This window comes from Boleophthalmus pectinirostris, unplaced genomic scaffold (genome assembly GCF_026225935.1).
Source record: "Boleophthalmus pectinirostris isolate CB_2022bp ecotype Guang Dong unplaced genomic scaffold, ASM2622593v1 HiC_scaffold_3, whole genome shotgun sequence".
Classification (NCBI taxonomy): domain Eukaryota; kingdom Metazoa; phylum Chordata; class Actinopteri; order Gobiiformes; family Gobiidae; genus Boleophthalmus; species Boleophthalmus pectinirostris.
The window spans coordinates 3,333,395-3,351,061 of record NW_026571299.1 but is presented as its reverse complement, the minus strand read 5'-3'; the positions used below and the strand labels follow the sequence as shown (position 1 = coordinate 3,351,061).

The following is a 17,667-nucleotide window of genomic DNA, read 5'->3' as shown; positions in this document are numbered from 1 at the left end:
TCACGTTTCACACGGGTCAAGTGACGCTCACAGTTCTGATGCACCCAGAGAGATGATTGAACTATTTAAAAACCTGGGAAACATTTAAGATATAAACCAGGGCTAAGATAAAGTTAAACTAAAGCTAAACAGAACTTAAAGGGATAGTTCAGTTTTTTTGACATGAATCTGTATGTCATCCCCATCAGCAGTGTCGTGCATCATCACTGACTTTACCTCCGAAAGTGTCCGGTGAGCCGAGATCCTGGCCGGTTTTGGTGCTGAGGAAAGTAGTTCGGCAAGTTGGCTGGGGACAGTCTAATAAAGTGTTTTTCTTCTCAAAACAATATGTGTTCAAAAAAGTGATACATTTGCACCACAAAACCTCCGTCCTGAAAAAAATCAGTCCTCATAATCACTTGGCGTTATTTTCTCTCCGTACGTATCACTGCGCGCTGCCGCCAGGTGACAGTCGCGCCTGTTTCACTTTATTAACTGCTCGGAATGTTCGCAACAACATGTTTGACTACGACACCGATGATTAAGAAATAGATTTTAGCACAGAACCAATGGGAGATCTTTTTGAACCCGAATATACGTCCGTTACAGGAAAACGGTGAAATTTGTGCAGAGATTCAGACAGATTTTTGTTGTTACAGCCCGGAAAATCACAAGTTCGCACCATTTTTTAGATATATTCTTACGTATCGTATACAAGCTTATATACCTGTCATGCTAGCTCTGACATTAGGTCTCTCGCGTCACGGCAGTCACCGGTCTGAACAAGTAAACACTGCTGAAAAACTGAAGAAAATGATTGATCCGTGCGCGGCTGTCACCTGGCGCAGTGATACGAACGGAGAGAAAATAGCGCCAAGTGATTATGAGGTCTGACTTTTTGGAGGACGGAGGTTTTGTGGTGCAAATGTATCACTCTTTTGAACACATATTGTTTTGAGAAGAAAAACACTTTATTAGACTGTCCCCAGCCAACTTGCCGAACTACTTTCCTCAGCACCAAAACCGGCCAGGATCTCGGCTCACCGGACGCTTTCGGAGGTAAAGTCAGTGTGGATGCACGACACTGCTGACGGGGATGACATACAGATTCATGTAAAAAAACCTGAACTATCCCTTTAAACCGGATTAAACTAAACTAGGACTAAAATTAAAGGTCCTAAATTAAACAAAACTGACTCTTCTGAGCTTTAAGTCATGTTATGATGTTGTTCCCTCCTCAAAAACAGACCTGGAGTTGTGTTTTGTTTCATTCACATGTTTGAGTATCACTTTATTATTAGTCTGTCTACATCTCCAAAGCTCTAAAATGCTAAGCTCCACCTCGTGATGTCATGAATGGTAGTTTTCAAGTTAACAGCTTCTTTTACCTTTAGTTCAGAAGAAATTGGCAATTCCAAAACTGAAATGATCCACGTGTTTCTAGTGAGGTGTGTGGAGTTTAAAAACACAGTGGAGCACTTCCTGTATTGCCACTTGATGACATCACATGGTGCAACAGAGTGTTTTCAGTTTGAGAAAATAACTCAGCCTAAATATGCAGGGTTTGTAGTAGTAGTAGTAATAATAGTAGTAGTAAAAGTAGTAGTAGTGGTAATAGTAGTAGTAATAGTAGTAGTAGTAGTAGTAGAATTAGTAGTAATAGTCGTAGTACTAGTAATAGTAGTAGTAGTAACAGTAGTAGTAGTAGTAATAACAGTAGTAGTAACAATAGTAGTAGTGGTAATAGTAGTTGTAGTAGTAGTAGAATTAGTAGTAATAGTCGTAGTACTAGTAATAATAGTAGTAGTAACAGTAATAGTAGTAGTAGTAGTAATAACAGTAGTAGTAACAATAGTAGTAGTGGTAATAGTAGTTGTAGTAGTAGTAGAATTAGTAGTAATAGTCGTAGTACTAGTAATAGTAGTAGTAGTAGTAACAGTAGTAGTAGTAATAGTAGTAGTAGTAGTAACAATAGTTGTAGTAGTAGTAGTAGTAGTAGTAGGGGTGTACAGAAATATCAATATATCGTATTGTTTAAAGTGATGATACAGTATCGATATCGTGGGCTGCTTTATCAATATATCAAATATTTTTTTGTTTATTTTACTAAATTAGTTTTGTAAGGAAACTCGTTTATGTGACACATTTGACATTTTCACAGTTTTGATGAATAAAATGTTTGTGTTTCATATGAACTTTCCACATGAAGACTTTTAGTATCACAGACACGATTTAGCCTTTATTTTTTATTGAACCGTATCGAATTCATTTGAAATATATCGTATCGAATAGAAAGTGCACTGTATCGAGATATGTATCGTATCGGCAACTTCTTAATGAAACCCAGCCCAAAGTAGTAGTAGTAGTAGTTTTTTTTTTTTCCCAATATTTTTATTAATTTTCAGACAATAAAAATTCCACCTGAACAACTGACCACATTAACACAGGTCAACATATAACCAAAAATAATAATAATAATAAAAATAAATAAATAAATAAAATATAATAAAGATAATGATAATAATAATTACAAACAAATTTCACACACTCACACACTCATACACATTCACACATTCACTATACAATATTTGCACAATACAATTTATCAATCACAGGTGAGTCCTTGATTTATATTTGGTGACCATATGTACTTAAAAAAGAATAAAAAAATAAATATATATATATATATATATATATATATATATATATATATATTATATATATATATATATATATATATAATATATATATATATTTATATACACAACAATAAAAATAAAGAAATAGATAAATAAATAAAAATAAATAGAAATATATTAACTAAAAATTAGTAGAGAAACATAAATAAATAAATGGATATAGATAATATATATAAAAAATAGTAATAATACTAAAATAAAAATAAATAAATAAAAAATAATAATTAATTAATAAACAATAAAATGAGATAGGTAAATAATAATACTAAAATAAAATAATAATAATTACAACAATAACAACAACAACAACATTTGTGAAAATAAATAAAAAATCTGTTTTTGTCACTGTTATCATCATCACTGCCAATGCTGGACAACAACAATATTACATATATATATATATATACATGTATATATATATATATATATATATATATATATATATATATATATATATATATATATATATATATATATATATATATATATATATATATATATATATATATATATATATATATAGTATATATATATATATATATATATATATATATATATATATATATATATATATATATATGTATATGTATATATATATATATATATATATATATATATATATATATATATATATATACATACACACATCATTTCCACTTTTTGGATATAATATTTAAATAAGGTTCCCATAATTTCACAAAGTCTATTCATTTTCCCTTTAGTAGTAGTAGTAGTAGTAGTAGTAGTAGTAGTAGTAGTAGTAGTATTTGTAGTACTGACCTCTCTTGATGTGGGTGAGTTGTCTCTGGGCTTCGTCTCTTTCTTCTGTGAGTCTGTTGCACTGAAAACACAAAAAGAAAAACATCTTTAATACACATTAGTACACAAATAACTTTACTTCTACTTGTACTTAAAGTATTAAAGGTTTCACAAGTTATTTTTCGACGTTTTAAAAATTATAAATCTGAAATAAACTCAGACAAACCGAAAACCTTCTCATCAATTCTTTTTATCACTGGACCAAAGTGTCAGCGCTTTTACCGTTGTTTCATTCACAGATGTTCCACCTTGTGATGTCATCATGTGGTGATCCAGGAAGGAAGGAAGTGCTCCACTGTGTTTTTAAACTCCGCACGCCTTCACTAGAATCACCTGGATCGTTTCAGAGCTGGAACTGTCGATCTCTGCTGAACTAAAGGAGGTAAAAGGAGCTGAGCTGTGAACTTGAAAACCAGCACTTCGTGACATCACAAGGTGGGACAGAGCGTTTTGAGGTTTGGAGATGTAAATGCTGCGTCCAGATTAAAGAAAGAAAAAAAATAAAATAAATATACCTCAGTTTTATGTCTTTTTTTGTAACGTTTTGGTGCAGTTTAAACAGAGGAGAGGAGAGTGTGAGAGAGAACATACACCCAGTGACCTCAACGAGTGAAGAAAATGAAAACTGACAGAACCGAGGAGAGAGAGAAAGAGAGGGAAAGGGAGAGAGAGAGAGAGCGAGGGAGGAAAGAGAGAGAGGAGAGAGCAAAGATAGAGCAAGAGGAGAGAGAGGACACAGAACAAGAGGGAGAAAGGTAGAGAGCAAAAGAGAAGGAGAAGTGAGAGAGGGCAGAGAGAGAGAGAGAGAGAGAGAGAGAGGAGAAAGAGAGAGGGGAGAAAGAGAGAGAGATAGAGAGGAGAGAGGAAAATGAGAGAGGACAGAGGGAGAGAGAAAGAGAGCACAGAGAGAGAGGGAGAGAAAGAGAGGACAGAGGAAGGAGAGAGAGAGGAGAGAGAGAGAGAGAAAAGAGGACAAAGGGAGAAGAGAGAAGAGGGGAGAAAGAGAGAGACAGAGGAGAAAGAGAGGGGACAGAGGGAGAAGCAAGAGAGTGGAGAGAGAGGGAGAGAGAGGGGGGGAGAGGAGAGAAAAAGAGAGAGAGGACAGAGGAAGGAGAGAGAGAGAGAGGACAAAGGGAGAAGAGGGAGGAGAAAGAGAGGAGAGAGGGAGGAGAGAGAGAGAGAGAGGAGAAAGAGAGGAGAGAGAGAGGAGAGAGAGAGAGGAGAAAGAGAGGAGAGAGGGAGGAGAGAGAGAGAGAGAGGAGAAAGAGAGGAGAGAGGGAGGAGAGAGAGAGAGAGAGGGAAAGGGAGAGTGAGAGGAGAGAGCAAAGATAGAGCAAGAGGAGAGAGAGGACACAGAACAAGAGGGAGAAAGGTAGAGAGCAAGAGAGAAGGAGAAGTGAGAGAGGGCAGAGAGAGAGAGAGAGACAGGGAGAAAGAGAGAGAGAAAGAGAGGAGAGAGGAAAATGAGAGAGGACGGAGGGAGAGAGAAAGAGAGCACAGAGAGAGAGGGAGAGAAAGAGAGGACAGAGGAAGGAGAGAGAGAGGAGAGAGAGAGAGGACAGAGAGAGAGAGAGAGAAAGAGGACAAAGGGAAAAGAGAGAGGAGAGGAGAGGAGAAAGAGAGAGACAGAGGGAGAAGCAAGAGAGTGGAGAGAGAGGGAGAGAGAGGGGGGGAGAGGAGAGAAAAAGAGAGAGAGGACAGAGGAAGGAGAGAGAGAGAGAGGACAAAGGGAGAAGAGGGAAGAGAAAGAGAGGAGAGAGGGAGGAGAGAGAGAGAGGAGAAAGAGAGGGGGCAGAGGGAGAAGCAAGAGAGTGGAGTGAGAGAGAGAGAGAGAGAGAGAGAGAGAGAGGAGAGAAAGAGAGAGAGAGGACAGAGGGAGGAGGGGAGAGAGATGAAACATAGAGAGAGAGAGGACAAAGGGAGGAGAGAGAGGACAGAGAGAGGAGAAAGAGAGGGGACAGAGGGAGAAGCAAGAGAGTGGAGAGAGAGACAGAGAGAGAGGAGAGAAAGAGAGAGAGAAGACAGAGGAAGGAGAGAGAGAGGACAGAGGGAGAAGCGAGAGAGTGGAGAGAGAGAGAGAGAGAGAGAGAGAGGGGAGAGAAAGAGAGAGAGAGGACAGAGGAAAGAGAGGGAGAGGACAGAGGGAGAAGCGAGAGAGAGAGAGAGAGAGAGGAGAGAAAGAGAGAGAGAGGACAGAGGGAGGAGGGGAGAGAGATGAAACAAAGAGAGAGAGAGAGAGAGAGAGAGAGGACAGAGGGAGGAGTGACAGAGGAGAGAAAGAGAGAGGAGAGGAGAGAGAGACAGAGGAGAAAGAGAGGGAGGGAAGAGAGAGAGAGGAGAAAGAGAGAGACGGGGAGGGTATAGCAAGAAAGAGAGAAAGAGGGGGAGAGATAGAGAGAAGAGAGCGAGAAGACACAGAAAGAGAGAGGAGAGAGAGTGAGAGAGATAAAGTGAGACACACAGAGAGAGGGGGTAGAGCAAGAAAAGAGAGAAATAGAATGAGGGGGAGAGAGAGAGAGAAGAGAAAGAGAGAAGAGATATAGAGCAAGAGGGAGAGAGAGAAAGAGAGAGAAAGCAACAGAAGGAGAGAGAGATAGACAGAGACAGAGAGAGAGAGATAATTCAACAGAAAGAGAGATGGCATAAAAGTGAGTCATAGTCCAGGTTTTTCTCTCTTTTTCTTGTAGTTAAACCATAATTCCTGGTCAGTTTTGTCAGAACAGTTTCCTGTTTCTTGATCCTGAGCTGCAGATTCAGACTCTTTGTGTTTCGCTGAGTCTCGTCTCGTTTCTGTATTGACTCTAAAGTTTGTTTGTTTCCTCCAGACAAAAAAAAACAAAACACTTAAGCTGGAATCAAAAAACGTGACTGGACAATTTCACTCGTTTAAACAAAACGAGACGAGATACGAGGTCCACGAGAACGAGACAAGACGAGTTTTTATTTATTTATTATGTATAATTTTCAAAAATGTCTGGTCCCGTTTGCAGCTTTGGTCCAACATTTTGGCATTTAATGTTTGTTTTTTGTTGTTATTGTTAGACTATTATGTCCAGTCTAAAGAAAGACTAAATGGAAAAATTCTCGCAAGAAAATTTTTCTCATGTGTGGCAATTTTATCTCATGAGAACTTGTGCAATGAGATCTTGTGGAACGAGATTTTGAGGAACGAGATTCTCGTGGAACGAGATTTTGAGGAACGAGATTTTGTGGAACGATATTTTGAGGAACGAGATTTTGAAGAAACGAGATTTTGAGGAACGAGATCTTGTGGAACGATATTTTGAGGGACGAGATTTTGAAGAACGAGATTTTGAGGAACGAGATCTTGTTGAATGTGTAACAAGATTTTGTAGAACGAGATCTTGTGGAACGAGAACTTGTGTAATGAGATTTTGAGGAACGAGATTTTGTGGAACAAGATCACGTGGAAAGAGATTTGGTGTGACGATATTTTGAGGAACAAGATCTTTGTGGAACGATATTTTTTGAGGAACGAGATCTTGTGGAACGATATTTGAAGAACGATATTTTGAGGAACGAGATCTTGTGGAACGATATTTTGAGGAACGAGATCTTGTGTGACGATATTTTGAGGAACGAGATCTTGTGGAACGATATTTTGAGGAACGATATTTTGAGGAACGAGATCTTGTGGAACGATATTTTGAGGAACGAGATCTTGTGGAACAATATTTTGAAGAACGATATTTTGAGGAACGAGATCTTGTGGAACAATATTTTGAAGAACGATATTTTGAGGAACGAGATCTTGTGGAACAATATTTTGAAGAACGATATTTTGAGGAACGAGATCTTGTGTGACGAGATTTTGTGGAATGAGATTTTTTGGTACGAGATCTTGAGGAACGAGAACTTGTGGAGCGAGATCTTGTCCCATCCCTAGTGTCTACATCTCCAAACATCAAAATGCTCTGTTCCACCTTGTGATGTCATGAAGCAGTAGTTTTCATGTTAACATCTCCTTTTAGCTTTTGTTAAACAGAGACTGGCAATTCCAGGGCTGAAATGATCCAGATGATTCTAGTGAAGGTGCGTGGAGTTTAAAAACACGGTGAAGCACTTCCTGTATTACCACATGATGACATCACAAGGTGGAACGGAGCGTTTTGAGCTTTGTAGATGTAAACAGACTAATAATAAAGAGTAAAAAACACAACTCCAGGTCTGATTTTGAGGACGGAACAACATTCTAACAGGACTTTAAGCTCAAAAGAGTAATTTCTGTGAAATACTGGACCTTTAAGTGTGTCTATGTAGTACTACTAGTATTTGTATTACTCTGAAGTAGTAGTACACGTGTGAAGTGGCCAATTACTGCACAGACGGTTAAAGTGGGTCAGTGGGTGTGAGGAGGTAATTAACAGTTTGTCAGTTTGTTCACATAATAAAACAGATGTTCATGTTTTGTTTGATTTACCAAGACTAAACCAGGTCTAAACCAGGTCTAAATCTGGACTAAAACCAGGTCTAAACCAGGACTAAATCTGGACTAAAACCAGGTCTAAACCAGGTCTAAATCAGGAATAAACCAGGTCTAAACCAGGTCTAAATCAGGAATAAACCAGGTCTAAATCAGGACTAAACCAGGTCTAAACCAAGTCTAAATCAGGACTAAACCAGGTCTAAACCAGGATTTAACTAGGACTACATTTAGGTCTAAACTAGGTCTAAACCAGGACTAAACTCAGGACTAAACTACATCTAAACCAGGACTAAAATCTGAAATAAAATCAGAACTAAAACCAGAAATAAACGAGGACTAAACCAGGACTAAACAAGGACTAAACCAGGTCTAAACTAAAAGGACTAAAATCAAGACTAAAACCAGGTCTAAACCAGAACTAAAAGTGGGTTTAAACCAGCACTAAACCAGGACAAAACCAGGATTAAACTCAGGATTAACAAAGATCTAAACCAGGACTAAACTAGGACTAAACCAGGACAAAACCAGGACTAAAATCAGGTATAAACCAGGTCCAAACCAGCACTAAACCAGAACTAAATCTAGGTCCAAACAACCTCTAAACCAGGGCTAAAATCAGGTCTAAACCAGGACTAAACCAGGACAAAACCAGGTCTAAACCAGGTCTAAACCAGGTCTAAACCAGGTCTGCTCTGTAAGATCTTTGAGTGTTTTGAAAGGAGCTGTATAAATGTATAAAAGCCATGATTAATTAATTAGTTAATGCATAAATTTCAGTGAGAATATTAAAAAAACAATCTCAAAATCTGCCCACAAAAGATTCAAACATCGGTTTAAGGACTCGTCTGAAGTGTCGTACAGCGGAGAGTCTGAGCACATCTGTCACATCTTTATTAATCGACCTTAACAAAGCGCGACTGAAGCACGTGGGAGGGCATCTGGAGCAGCTGAGCCCCGTTTGGACCCGGGTCTGGACTCTCTGGAGCCCAGTGGGACCTGAATAAAAGACTCTGGTGATTACACAGAGAAACCCCCAGGGGAGCGTTTAAGCCCCTGAGGTTTTCCTGTTTGGACGGGGAAGGAACTCAAACGACTGGGTTTCTATGGTAAAATATCCAAGCGGCAGAGGGTCAGTTGGTGGCAGAGTTTAGATTCTAACCAGCAACTGTTTTGTAATTAGCGAATATCGTGATATTGATTTGATACCGATACTGATACAGAAAAAAATGTAATATTTTACTGGGTACAAATGTGTCACAAAGCATTTTTAACCTGGACTGAAGTGGTGGGTTTTTCGTTTTTCTTCAAACAAATTTGCTAAAATCCCCACGATATCAGCAGCGGTGAAACTCCATTGTTACACTTCTGGATTCCTTGTTTAGACCTGGTTTAGTCCTGATTTAGCTCTGGTTTAGCTCTGGTTTAGACCTAGTTTAGTCCTGGTTTAGACCTTGGTTCAGTCCTGGTTCAAATGAATTGACATACATAGTAGTTGTAGTAGTAGCAGTAGTAGAAGTAGTAGAAGTAGTAGAAGTAGTAGTAGCAGTAGTAGAAGTAGTAGAAGTAGTAGTAGTAGTAGTAGTAGTAGTAGAAGTAGTAGAAGTAGTAGAAGTAGTAGTAGTAGTAGTAGAAGTAGTAGTAGTAGTAGTAGTAGTAGAGTAGTAGTAGTAGTAGTAGTAAGTAGTAGTAGTAGTAGTAGTAGTAGTAGTAGTAGTAGTAGTAGTAGTAGTAGTAGTAGTAGTAGTAGTAGTAGTAGTAGTAGTAGTAGTAGTAGTAGTAGTAGTAGTAGTAGTAGTAGTAGTAGTAGTAGTAGTAGTAGTAGTAGTAGTAGTAGTAGTAGAAGTAGTAGTAGCAGTAGTAGAAGTAGTAGTAGTAGTAGTAGTAGTAGTAGAAGTAGTAGTAGTAGTAGTAAGTAGTAGGAAGTAGTAGTAGTAGTAGTAGTAGTAGTAGTAGTAAGTAGTAGTAAGTAGTAGTAGTAGTAGTAGTAGTAGTAGTAGTAGTAGTAGTAGTAGTAGTAGTAGTAGTAGTAGTAGTAGTAGTAGTAGTAGTAGTAGTAGTAGTAGTAGTAGAAGTGCTAATTGCACTTTAGTAGGCCAGTACTTGTGAACATTAACGGTCCTATATTACACAAAACTGACTCTTATGAGCTTTAAGTCATGGTAAAAGGAGCTTCCGACTTGAAAACTACCACTTCATGACATCACAAGGTGGAACAGAGTATTTAGAGCTTTGGAGATGTAAAGAGACTAATAATAAAGAGTTACTCAAACATGTGAATGAAAACAAAACACAACTCCGGGTCTGTTTGCGACGAGAAAACAATATTACAACTTAGGGATGTAACAATAATCAAAATATCGTGATATCGTATCGTCAAAAGTCTCACAATAATATCGAATTACACGTTTTTTTTTTGCGTAAATACATGGTTTTATAGCAGCAACATCTTATAAACATCGGAAACTACATATCCCATGATTCATTTCAGTGCAAACAACGTGAAGAAACATGTTTTTACTTGAATTCTTGGGATTATGACGGAAATAATTCACACCAAAATCATGTCCTCTCTACAATTATATAAGCTTTTTTAAGATATCGCAATAAATACCGTACCATGAGATGCATATCGTGATAATATCGTACGGACAGATTTGGATATCGTACCGAAAATACCGTAATATGCTTCCTTTATTATTTTCCTGACAAGCACACACTGGTATATTTATAGCCCATGATTTTGAGGGACTTCCTTTTGACCTAGTTTTTAATTTTTAATCATTTTTAATCCTTTTTCTTTTCCGAAACACCTCCCCTTTCGCTTTGACAGCATCTTAAATTACGCTAATTGTACGTGGCCAGCGACTCTCAAAACCTCGAACGCTAAAAAAATTATTTGTCTGTAGCTTCTCTGACGACGTTTAAGCAAAGTAGGTCAAAAAATGTAAATTAAAAATAACTTGAAATGAATTTAAATCGATCGTCCCGTGTAAGAATCGCGTAGTGCCCCAAATGAGCTCTGCGTAAATGGCGAAGAAGAAGAAGAAGAAGAGAGCGACGGATTTAGGGAGGGGTCTCGCCTCGAAACGGATGGATGCTGAGTGGAAAGCCGGCCGGCGACTCCGCGCACCCGAGTGCCCTACATTGGACCGGGCAAACGCGCCGTGGCACCGCTACTAACCCCCGTATCCATTTTACGCACGGTTCGGTTCGCGTTTGCGGGTTTCGGGCTCGCGCTCGGTCCTCACCTCGGTCTGCGCGTGTCTCTCCTCCTCGCATCCCTCCATCGGCGCGGACGGTGAGCACGGGAGCATGTCCAAAGACGCGTAAACGCTCCAAACCCGGTCCACTTTACGCACGGATCACGCTGGAGGTGTCGAAAGCGGAGTCTAGGTCCTGCTAAATTAAAAAAAAAAGGGACAAAACGCGAGGTCTAGGCGCACATGTTCGGTCCGGATCTGTCCCGGTGACGTTTTGGATGCTCTCCTCTTCCTCCTCCTCCTCCTCCTCCTTCCGCTCAGCATCATCTGGACTCCGGGACCCTCCCCCCTCCGAAACGTGGACCACTGAAAAAAAAAAAAAAAAAAAAAAACACAAATAACGAAAAACACCGAGCAACCGAGTAGAAAAAATGACTTATTTTCTTTGTATTGTTGTTAATTCTTTGGCTAATCTACTTATATTCAGTGTTGGGGAGTAACAGATTACATGTACCGGCGTTATGTAATCAGAGTACAAATGATGAGTAACTGTATTCAGTTACAGTTACTGTTTCAGTGAGTAGTAATTGGATTACAGTTACTTTGCTGAAATAAATGAATTACATGGTGGTATTTTCCTGTTTTTACATTTGGGCTATATATATTTTTTGGGGTAATTCTACTCATTGTCGGACATTAAACCACGTCTAAAACCAGGTCTAAACCAGGACTAAAATAGGACTAAATCAGGACTAAAACCAGGTCTAAAACCAGGACTAAACCAGGACTAAACCAGGTCTAAAACCAGGTCTAAACCAGGACTAAAACCATGTCTAAAATAGGACTAAACCAGGTCTAAAACCAGGACTAAACCAGGTCTAAACCAGGACTAAACCAGGACTAAATCCAGGTCTAAACCAGGACTAAATCAGGTCTAAACCAGGACTAAATCAGGACTAAACCAGGTATAAACCAGGACTAAACCAGGACTAAATCAGGACTAAACCAGGTCTAAACCAGGACTAAACCAGGACTAAATCCAGGTCTAAACCAGGACTAAATCAGGTCTAAACCAGGACTAAAACCAGGACTAAAACCAGGTCTAAACTAGGACTAAACCAGGTCTAAAACCTTGTGTAAACCAGGACTAAATCATCAAGTAATCCAAAGTATTCAGATTACATTACTCACTTCTTAAAATATTCTTAAAATATTAATAAAATAATAAAATTTACAAGGTTCAAGGTGAAATTTCTTGTCTTACATCGATAAAATCCAAAATTGTTTAACGTTTTTACACCAGGGGCCTTTTCTTTTTCCTTTTATTTGCGATTACAACGCTACTTTGGCCCCATCTGGTTGACAAAAAGCAATTTCTATAAAACTAAACAGACTGCAGTAGTTTACAATGCGCTAGTAAAGTACAGACTAAAGATGTTGTCAGTGGTAAATAAATCAAATCAAATAATTGGTCTAATATTTGCACATTTGAACTAGAAATCAACTTTATCTCTAAAAATACACATTAGGTTTTCTGTTTTTGTTGTAAGGCTGCTCATTTATTTATTTATTTTACTGTTCGATGTGTTTTTTTGTTTTTTTTTTTTTTGTATTGGAAAGTCTTGGTGTCTTTCTAATTAACATAATAATTGACTCAGCAAAGAAACGTAAACAAAACAGAGAGTTTAGAGGGAAACAGTGACATCTAGTGGTGGATATTTTATCTACAAGGCATTTTAGTTCAGTTTTTCTCTGTTCTCTGGGTCACAGTGTAAACTACAGTCACATTATTAGTTGTACCATCTTTTCCATAAACACACAAACACGAACAGGACTCAGGGACACAGACGCACTCACATTAACTCAAACTTCAAGGCTCAAACACGCGACTGAAACACATGAGAGAGCTGCATGTGTTCCTCGAGGACCAGGGATTCAAATTAAAAAGCGTTTAGCAGTAAATAAATAAAACATGACAAATAAAACATGTAGCAGGGCTGGCTTAAACATAAAGTCAGTGTCAATGGGGAGCATCATTTGCCCAACTTTCTGAAAAAAAAAAGAAAAGAAAATCAATCTGCACCTACTGTGAATTTTTTTTTACACTTGCCAAAGAAAACTGTTGATGTCTACTGAGTCCACCAAGCCTCTGAAGTTTAGTGACTGCAGAAGCCTTAAATCTGAGCTGAATAATCTGTTTTATGGTTAGTTTTGTTTGTCAGGGGCAATGCACATAAAAATACTGAGCTACACACAGATCATGTGCTTGTTCTGGGTTATTGCAAAATTGCTCATTTCCACCTTCAGTCCCTGGACAGGTTGAGTCATAAATGGCGTAAATGCCAATAAAATATAATACAGTGTATATTATGCAATCATTCCTCCAGTCAATCAATAAGTAAAACTCTAGTCTCCACATTTAAACACTGTTTACATATTTACACTTCATAATGCTGCATTCATACACGACACACTCATGTGGACAGGCTGTTTTCTTTAATAACATCCTCATCCTTTCTGGAAACTTGGGTTTACAAAACCCTGAGCCGTACCTGTCATTGGGACGCACCTGTCGTTGGGACGCACCTGTCGTTGGGACGCACCTGTCATTGAGACGCACCTGTCACTGAGATGCTCTGGTGACGTCACACTCACTCACTCCACTTTTTTATACAGTTTATGATCACTTCAGAAAGAACAAACTTTATGTCTCTCATTTCATCTTTGGAATTTGTGGACTTTGTATAATTATGAAAAAACACTCAAAATCTCGACAAAATTATCATCTTAGAAAGTTATGAAAATAAAGATATAAATTTGGTACCAAAAGATGCACAACAGCAACATTTATGTTCAACTTTCATTGACACCACTGCGCTAAACGGAAAGTTATTTGAGAAATAATGATCTGCCAGAGCTTTATGGACGCCATTAAAATTGGTGGACCCAGTAGATTTTATTCAGTTGAGCAATTATACAAGTTGAATTTCTGCATTGGGGTAAATGATGCACCCTGGTGTACACTGCTCAAAACACTGACCCCCTGAGGACAGAAGCTGAACTTCAGGGCAGAAACGTACTTTTTTAGTATTGCCGTAATGTAACAAGTTACAAATGAAAATCTAGTTCAGTTACTTGGCCTAGAAACTTTTTTCCTGCAAAAATGTGTCTAATCCACAGAACTGTGTCATAAAACATTAAACAGATAAAGAGGAGTGTGTGAGTCATGTTGTGTGTCAGGGGCAGATCAGCTGAGTGTTGTGGAGGCGTGTGCCGGGGGCCTCTGTGTGAACAACAGGCTTCAGTGTGAAGAGCTCATGATTTCTGAAGGTGGTTCCTGAGCAGTTTTTTTTTTTTTAAAGTAACTTCTAATAATTCGTATGAAGTATACTTTCTGTAATAAAATAATCAGAGTAATCAGACTACTTTTAGATGGGGTAAGGATTACTTTTGCAGTACAGGAACACTGTGTGAGACTGTGAATCCTTCTGACTTTATATTTCAGATTCATGGTCCAAACGTCCTCACATCTGTTCTAATTATGATATAGACATTAAAATAGAAACAAACTTGTAAAAGAAACCGACTTCATAAACATTGTGTTGTGTTTGTTGTGTTCCACTTTCAGCAAAATGTCACAATTCTTTCAGTTCTTCTTTAGAACGTCACTGTCTAAAATCAACAAACCTTAATATAAAAAATATGAATGATAAACTATTATTATAAACAGAGCAGAAAACAAACCAGAGCCTGATCTTAACTCTACACAATTATTCAGATAATCTAAGAAACAGGCCTATAGTAGCTGTGGTTCTGTTGTGGGTAAATATTACCAAAAATTACTCAATATTCAGTATTTCTAATATTCAGAGAGTTTAATTTGACCTCATCTTAATTTTCAGTTCCAGCTGAAGCCACAATCATGTGTGTTAGGTTTTTTTAAATTTATTTTTTCTTGTACAGATACAGATGAAGCACTTCCTGTCTCGTCTAAAGTCCAGTACAAAAACCGTTGATGATATAAAAAGTGCAGCATTAACTCGTCGCCTCTTCACTCTCGACATTGACAAAGTTAAAGTCGACCTGGAGGTGCCCTCGGCTCGGCTCAAAGGTGCAGGAGTAGGAGAGCACAGCGCCCTCTGCTGGAGTGTCCCGGGGAGAGTTAAAGAAGAACACAGCCTGTTTCTGGTGTGGGCTCCACTGGCACTGGCCCTGAGCACCCACGGGTGCTGTCAGACCTGCGCTCACTCTAATGTCTTCAGTTAAATGATACTCCATCCACATGACGGCCGCGTGGCAGCGCCCGCTCCTGGTGAAGGGCAGCGCCCCCTGGCTGCGGAGCGGCTGCTCCGGGACACACTGTGTGAAGTCAAAGGTCATGACCTCTGCGCTGTGGGTGAGGGCGCGGCCGGGGTACTCCCACAGCGAGTGTGGCTCCGCCTCCCTCGACTCTCTGTACTCCACAGACTTCTGGATCATCTGGTCCATGGGGCTCACGTCGAAGCCCTCGCACGTCCCACAGGGAGCTCTGATCTTCCACAGGTCCTCAAACTCCACAGCCGCCACGTGCAGCGAGGCGGAGCGCGGCAGGACCACGGCGCCCGGCCGGAGCAGAGCCGACAGGGCCGAGCGACAGTACCAGAAGTACAGGGAGTGCCAGGGCAGGAGGCTGCTTCTGAAGAACGGCTCTCCCATCAGCACAGACACCTGCTGCCCCTGCAGGTCCTCTCCGCTCAGCTGCTCCGGATGCCCTCCCAGCAGCTCCACGCACCCTGTCAGCTGATTGGCCTCCAGCACCTGCTCAATCACCTGCCGCGTCATCCTGAAGCTCTCCACGCTGAACACCTTCTTAGCCCCGAGCAGATGAGCGAAGAGCGGGAGCAGACTGCCGTCGCTCACGCTCAGACACACACTGTCCTCCTGGAGAACCTGCCCCAGAGCCTCCACGTAACTCTGTGTGCGTCTGGAGTCGTTGAGTTCTCCAAAACGAGCACGGTTCCACACCAGGTGAGCCAGACAGGTGCAGCAGGGCCGGGGCACCTGCCCACAGCTCTGAGAGTCTCTGCAGAGACTGAACCACAGACTGAAGTCATCGTGAGTCACACTCACACACAGATCTTCTCCTTTGGTCACTGCGCTCTGCTCTGGGAGGAAGTACACGCTCTGCATCCAGTGGTCCCTCCAGGGGGCGCTGCGCGGGTCCTCGTAGGTCCAGCTGGGGGCCATGCTGCACACGATGTCATCGTTGGGATCCATGCTGATGTCCCACCAGGACAGGACGACCTGAGCCCGTCCACTGCACAGAGCCTCAAACCTGCGGCTGTGGGTCTGAGTCCGGCTGCTCACGGCTTTACTGAAGTCCACAGAGAACATGGTGAGGCGCGGGCTGAGCGCGCTGAAGCTGCGGGGGGGCACCTGGCTCAGCTGGAGGTCACAGACGGCGTGGGAGCCGGGGCAGCGGGCGAGGGCGGGCGAGGGCAGCAGCGTGGACGAGCCCACGGACACGGGCCGGAGCCGAGTCCAGCCCCACAGCTCCTCGCAGTGCACGAGCTGCGCGTACACGCGGGCTCGGTGGGGCACGGCCTCACAGCCCTTCTGCATCAGGTGCTCGTGCGCGTGCTCGTAGCTCGGGAGCGCGCCCTCCCCGATCAGCTCCGTGTCGAACAGCTCCGTGACCAGGACGTTGGCTCTACTGCGCATGTCTCCTCCAGGACCCACCGTCACCTCCGTGGAGTGTTTGTGGATGACTTTTATTTTGTCGGAGAATCCGTTCTTACCCACGATGCAACGCGCGGCCTCCGCCATGGGCCCGAACACCTCCACGGCGTAACAGAAGTCCGCCCCCGCGGTCACCGCCATCATGGACAACAGGCCGGTCCCGGTGCCGATGTCCAGAACTATGACCGGCTCCCCGCGCGCCTTCACACGCGCCACGGCGGCCCGGATGCCCTGGTAGTACTTGATGTTCCGGTCGTGGTCGTGGAGCATGTCCGCGAACGACGACCGAGCGATGTCCTGATGGAAGTCCTCCTCCTCGCGCTCCTCCCGCGTCTCCTCCGCCCCGCACGCGGGCTTCACGCGCCCCGTGAACGTCTCCATCTGCGGCCTGAGAGTTTAAAGATCTGAGAGTTTAAAGATCTGAGAGTTTAAAGATCTGAGAGTTTAAAGATCTGAGAGTTTAAAGATCTGAGAGTTTAGAGCGTTTGTTTCTGTCCGAAAAACAAGAGTCCGGCTCAGAGAAGCAGCGGAGCTCTCCCCACGCTGGACGCGGAGGGGGCCGCCATCTTTACACGAGGTTGCCAGATTATCAGACAGAAACACGTCACGCGAATAAAGTTTTGAAAACAGTCCGAAATAAGCGCCCCCACCCCCACTCAACAAGTTTAATAATGTGTGTGAATATGAGATTAACAGCTGTACACGCAAACAACACACGCAAATAACAGGTTTAAAACATGAACTGTCTGTATTTTCTCACAGATTTGATTACAGAATTGATACAAGACTTAAAAATAATAACTTT

General features: G+C 41.2%; 2 protein-coding genes across 2 annotated transcripts in view; both read right to left on the bottom strand.

Moving 5' to 3' along the window:
- Positions 1-11,258, bottom strand: part of shtn3 (shootin 3) — a 45,269-nt gene extending 34,011 nt beyond the window's left edge. Inside the window, 2 exon segments of the mRNA XM_055160071.1 lie at positions 3,459-3,519; positions 11,193-11,258. Coding sequence (XP_055016046.1) covers positions 3,459-3,519; positions 11,193-11,258 — 127 coding nt within the window.
- A 2,530-nt stretch (positions 11,259-13,788) lies between these two features.
- Positions 13,789-17,433, bottom strand: prmt7 (protein arginine methyltransferase 7). The gene has a single exon (XM_020924589.2). The coding sequence runs from the start codon at positions 17,241-17,243 to the stop codon at positions 15,180-15,182; it is 2,064 nt and encodes a 687-aa protein (XP_020780248.2). The 5' UTR covers positions 17,244-17,433; the 3' UTR covers positions 13,789-15,179.
- Positions 17,434-17,667: the final 234 nt, after the last annotated feature.

Excerpts from the sequence above, each read along its gene's own strand:
- prmt7 (XM_020924589.2), bottom strand. The coding sequence starts at position 17,243 with ATGGAGACGTTCACGGGGCGCGTGAAGCCCGCGTGCGGGGCGGAGGAG.